At 42.7% G+C, this 5965-nt stretch overlaps 1 protein-coding gene across 1 annotated transcript; it reads left to right on the plus strand.

The window, feature by feature from the left end:
- The first annotated feature begins 1513 nt into the window (after positions 1–1513).
- Positions 1514–2142, plus strand: Msgn1 (mesogenin 1). The gene has a single exon (XM_028772199.1). The coding sequence runs from the start codon at positions 1526–1528 to the stop codon at positions 2087–2089; it is 564 nt and encodes a 187-aa protein (XP_028628032.1). The 5' UTR covers positions 1514–1525; the 3' UTR covers positions 2090–2142.
- The last annotated feature ends 3823 nt before the right edge of the window (positions 2143–5965 follow it).

Raw genomic sequence — 5965 nt, forward strand, 5'->3', positions numbered from 1 at the left:
GGAAGTTTTAAATCGGAAGGGTAGTTATAATACACAAAAAGTTCTTGGAAAAATTCCACTGTATTCTGGGCTTCTTTACCAAAGCAGAAGTGGGAGAGAGGGAGAAGGGAGGGGGAAGGGGATGGGGAGGGGGAAGGGAGAGGAGGAAGAGGAGGAGGAGTAGGAGGAGGAGGAGGAAGAGGAAGAAGAAGAGGAATCATTTAATACATTCACTATATTTCACTAAGCTCTTGCCCAGGACTTGGCTCAGGGTCCTTCAGAGAACAGTAAAGCTAAGAGCATTTTTCTCTGGATTACATACTTCAAATGTTTATTTCCTGAGCCTTGCTAATTAAGAAAATACCACAACTGTTCTAATTAGGTCCTTGACATTTCTAACAATTGCAAAAGGGCTGAAATAACCACGTTAAAGGACAAGTCCATGTGAAGCGAAAGGTGACTCTGATGCTAATATTCCTTTAAACAATGAGCTGCATGCAGAATAAGTTCTGTTCCTGGGACAAATGGGGGAATCTGGAACTGCTTTTCCAAAGTGCAGGGTCTATGGGAGCACATAGGAAATGAAGCTAACTAGCAAGGCCATCCAACTTAACACATTCGGTGGCATTTGGAGCCGGTGCTGGGGGAAACCACTCTCTTGGTTAATTTCACACTTCCTCTATACATTTCAAAAAACGAGGTGTGACTGGATTTTAAAAAAGACATTCATCAGGCTAAATGCCAGCCAGGTACACTTACAAGCTCCTGGCTTTAAGGCATGCTCTGTCTTCTGGAGCCTGTTTGTTACAGTCTCCAGTTCTGCTCATTTAAAGCAGGAGATATCTCTGTATATTAGGGCTCTGACCTTACTGGATCTGCTGGTTTGTCCTTCAGTGGGTAGAAATTGTTCAAAACCTGGGGCAGTTAACCAAAGTGGAGAACTAGAAAGAAGCAGGCATCCAATATAGTGCCTTCTGTGTGGTAGCCTATGCCCACCCCAAGAAATAGGAGCCATTATTGCCTGCATTTGACACAGGAGAGAATCAAAGCTCAGGGGACTCCATTTCAGCCTCATGCTCCTTCTCCAACATCACTCCATCTACTCTGAAATACCCGGGAGGTGTGGGCGGGGGGAGTCCTCATGGCCCAAAGGTCCCCAGGAGTCCCTCCTTGCTGCAGATGCCCAGATTTGTTTTCTTTGGCTCCCCCATTAATGAGTTCCACAGGACAATGCTAAGCCTGGTTATGCAGCCTTAATTGGTTTAGTTACAACAAGATAATTCCTTTTTTCTTCTCTTGGAGGCTGTTCTGTTTAAAGACATTTTAGCTGGAAGATGCTAATTATCAACGAGGAGAAAGTGACACCCGAGGAGTTCATTTTCCATCTCGGGTCCTTGGTTCTTCCTTTGAACTCCCTCCACCAGAGGCCCCTTTTCCCACTTTGTCCCCGATCCCCCACCATCATAAAAGAAAGCTGGTCTCTGGCCAGGGCAGCAGAACTTTCTTTCCATTTGTCAAGGAGCCCTTGTACTGCTGCCTCCAGGGTATGGACAACCTGGGTGAGACCTTCCTTAGCCTGGAGGATGGCCTGGACTCTTCTGACACCGCTGGCCTGCTGGCCTCCTGGGACTGGAAAAGCAAAGCCAGGCCCTTGGAGCTGATCCAGGCATCCCCGACTCAAAGCCTCTCCCCAGTTCCTTCTCTGGAGTCCTACTCTGAGGTCGCAATGCCCTGTGGGCACAGCGGGGCCAGCACAGGAGGCAGCGATGGTTACAGCAGTCACGAGGCTGGCGGCCTAGTAGAGCTGGATTATAGCATGTTGGCTTTCCAACCCTCCTATCTACACGCTGCTGGTGGTCTCAAAGGCCAGAAAGGCAGCAAAGTCAAGATGTCTGTCCAGCGGAGACGGAAGGCCAGCGAGAGAGAGAAACTCAGGATGCGGACCTTAGCTGATGCCCTCCACACGCTCCGGAATTACCTGCCCCCTGTCTACAGCCAGAGAGGCCAGCCGCTCACCAAGATCCAGACACTCAAGTACACCATCAAGTACATTGGGGAACTCACAGACCTCCTCAACGGCGGGAGAGAGCCCAGGCCACAGAGCGTTTGAATTGTGCCCCTTGGAGAATCCCACTGGTACCAGACCTATGGATAGGCATAGGAGGAGTTCTGAAGACCTTGAACCCGCTGTCTTACAGGACAATAGCACAGAGTTATCTGTGGACACTTAGTGTGGCCACCTTATGATCCTAGTGGGACTTCCATCTGACCTGTTGGAGCTGCCAGGACATTCACCTGCCGGGCAAGCAGGACGCTTCCGGTTAAGTCTCATCCTGTCTCCAGTGACTCAGCTTTTGCAAAGAGACAGATTATTTTGCCTTGTGTTTTTTAAAGGTATTTTTTAAAGGGTTAAAATGGTTTAAATACAATCTTTTTGATAATGTTAAATACCTACAATTATGTTCTCCTACTAGTCTGGTGTTGGGAGTTTTCTTTCTGTTGGATCTAAACTTGTACTTTCCACAGGAGCTAATGGATTCTTAATTAGAAAGATTGTATCAAGTAAGGAGTTAATGCTCTCTCAGTTCGTTTTCTCTCCCCCTCCCCCTGCTCCTGTGTGTGCACTTGAATGATTGAAAGCCTTTACTTTTGCTAGGAGTAAAATCATTTCAGTGCAGAGGGAACTTGAATCACAGTAAATAGGAAGAAACCAGCAGGCAGACTGTGCAGAAGTAAGACATTGAAGATCCTATGACCAGAGTTTTCTCTGTAAGGAAGAACCGGCATAGACTACGGTGTCCTGGGGAATAGGAGAAAGGAAGAAAGGGGGAAGGATCCCAGCACCACAGGGTGGCCAGAAGCCAGTTTTAGAGAGCAGGAGCTCTTAGTCCCAGACCTGGTGTGAATGTGATCTCTTACTTCACATGTTCATTTCTTAAGTGAAGAGACTGGCTTAAAGCAAAGTCACTTTGGACTCCGTAGAGAAGTGCAAAGGCCAGGATTAGAACTCAAGGCTTCGCTGACTTCTCTAAAGGAATTTACGTTATCCAAAAGACCTAGCTGCCCTGCCTACTCCCTCCATCCCATATTCTCCTTTAACTCATGTCTTTCAGCACCTCACATGTCTCTATTTGCAATCCCATACTGTCTTCCAGGTGCCTGTCCTGCTGGGTCCCTGCAGCAGCCACAGTGTGGTTAACCAGAACACACAGGGCATCCTATTGAAGGGGCTTCAGTTAAGTAGCTTCCTTTCTGAGATCTCCTTTTCCTTCTGTGATTATTGATGATCAGTCTTTGTCTCCAGTGATTTACTAGTCTGTTCGTGTTTCCTGTCCATCCAACCCCCGAAACTTTATTCTTTTTTATCCTTTTAGTCCCATAAATAATAAAAGCAGTAACTATGTTCACAATCTCATGTTTAACTTCCTCTCATCTCTTTCTTTGATGATGGAAATATACACAAATAAATATGTGCATATGTATTCTTTGTGGATCGTCTTTAATTCTGTACATTCTGATTCTGACCCAGTGATGTAAATTTGCATAAATATGTATGTGATATTAGTACCACTATCATTTTGATCTTCCAGATAAGAAAACAGAAACATGATTTCCCCAGTCCAACATACTCCCCAGCACAGGCTCTGTATAACTGCTTAACCTGAAGCACCTTCTCAATGATATTTAAGTTGTTTTGAGCTGCTTTATTACAAACAATGTCTGGAAAAATAGACACAAAAGCTTTGACCACTGGTAATTTTTATTTGTTTGTTTTTGTTTTGTTTTTCGAGACAGGGTTTCTCTGTGTAGCCGTGGCTGTCTTGGAACTCACTCTGTAGACCAGGCTGGCCTCGAACTCAGAAATCCACCTGTCTCTGCCTCCCAAGTGCTGGGATTAAAGGCGTGCGCCACCACCGCCCGGCCACTGGTAATTTTTAAATTAGCCTTAGAAGTCCTTAGGGAGAGTATTTTATATATTTTACATTTTAATAAATATTATTTTATCACTTTCATAAAATTTTGTAGTTAATTTATGTTTCCATGAATTTCATATGATAAGCTAGGGGCCCTACATAATCTCTAGCTAGAAACCACCTCAAAAACTGGTAATGGCAAATCCAGTGACGTCATCAATGTGATAAGCTTAATTTATCCATTCGTTAGTTGAGATAAAATATCTTTATTTGATCTTATGAGACTATTTTTTTTTTTTTTTTTTTTTTTTTTTTTTTTTTTGGTTTTTCGAGACAGGGTTTCTCTGTATAGACAAGGGCTGTCCTGGAACTCACTCTGTAGACCAGGCTGGCCTCGAACTCAGAAATCCGCCTGCCTCTGCCTCCCGAGTGCTGGGATTAAAGGCGTGCGCCACCACCGCCCGGCCTTATGAGACTATTACTCATTTTGTTTTTTTTTTCTGTAATATGTCAGTTTATGTTCTTTGCCCTTTTTCAGCTGGATTATCTTCTTGTTAATTTGGACATTCATGGGAAAATATTTCCTTACAATTCTTTAAACATTTGTTTTTGTATGTTGTCTCATATTTATAATTTTGATTATGTCATATCTTTTTATTTAAAGTTTTTCATTTTTAAATGATTAAATTTTTTTGTCATTTTCATTTTATGGCTTATATGATTTTTTCCTCTTTGCTTATTTTTTCCTAGTTCCAAAGGTTCAAATTTCTTTTTAAAACATTTTTTTACTGTTACATTTTTAACACAGCTGAAATTAATTTTTCTACAAGTTGTATCTAGGAAGAATTTAACTTCACTTGTGGAGTAGTATTTTTATAACTGAAGAGCGGTCTGCTTTGTTTCTAGTAGGGTGCCTGGGCCTGGTGATTAAAATGCCACCCTATTTATATGAACCTTCATCAGCTTCTTATATATTAATTTTCTGGTGTTTGGAAAAAAAAAACAACTAGAAAAGATTGGTCTATATCAAGTTTTTTTCTTAAGGGACTGTGCTCTCTGCACATGTTCATGTGAGGCAGTGTGTACACACGTGTTTCTGTGTGGGCTTGTATGTATGCTGTGCCTTAGGTTAGAGAAGTAGAGAGAGGAGGGGAATAGGGGCTTGCAGAGAACCAGCTGGTCTCAGAACCAACTTAGAGATCAAATACTATTTCCCTTGCTGACTTAATCAAGTGAGAACCAAGTGGCCCCTGCTTTTGAGTTTCTAAGTTCAGTAGTTCAGTATTGAGAACGACTCCATAAAGTGGGAAATGCTGGCTGTCCAAGGGTCCAGGTAATGTAAATGAATTACAAGATCCTGTTTTTCCTTTCAAAAGTTTCCTCAAGGGCCTGGGGGTAGAATGGCCTGGCTGGTGAAGTGCTTGCCATGCAAACTTGAAAATCCAAGTTTGGCTCCCAAGCATCCACATAAAACAATAAAAACAACAAACAGAAAACTAGTGTGGTTCAAGGTCAATAAATCAGGTAAATCCAGTGCAGGGGAGATGAAGACAGATCCTACAGTTTAACAGCTAGGCAGCCAGGCTGGATAGGGAAGCTCCAGGTTTTGTGAGAGACTTTATTTTAAGATTAAGATATAGGGCTGGGCGTGGGGGTACAGGTCTTTAATCCCTGCAGTTTATAGGCAGAGGTTGGTGGATCTTTGTGAGTTCGAGGCCAGCCTCTTCTACAGATAGAGTTCTAGGACAGCCAGGGCTACAAGAGAAACTCTGTCTCAAAAAATAATAAAATAAAATAAAATAAAATAAAATAAAATAAAATAAAAAAAAACAACAAACAAAACAACAAACAAACAAACATAAACAAAGAATAAGATATAGAAACATTTGAGGAAGACAGCCAACATTGGCCTTTCATATCCATACACATGTGTACACACTTGCATATCTGCACACATCTATTTATAAACGTCATACACACATGTATAATTACCCTCCCAGAGGGAGAGGGAGAGAGAGAGAGAGAGAGAGAGAGAGAGAGAGAGAGAGAGAGAGAGAGAGAGAGACATGCAA

Source organism: Grammomys surdaster, unplaced genomic scaffold (genome assembly GCF_004785775.1).
Source record: "Grammomys surdaster isolate TR1022 unplaced genomic scaffold, NIH_TR_1.0 212, whole genome shotgun sequence".
In the NCBI taxonomy this organism is placed as follows: Eukaryota; Metazoa; Chordata; class Mammalia; order Rodentia; family Muridae; genus Grammomys; species Grammomys surdaster.

Excerpts from the sequence above, each read along its gene's own strand:
- Msgn1 (XM_028772199.1), top strand. The coding sequence starts at position 1,526 with ATGGACAACCTGGGTGAGACCTTCCTTAGCCTGGAGGATGGCCTGGAC.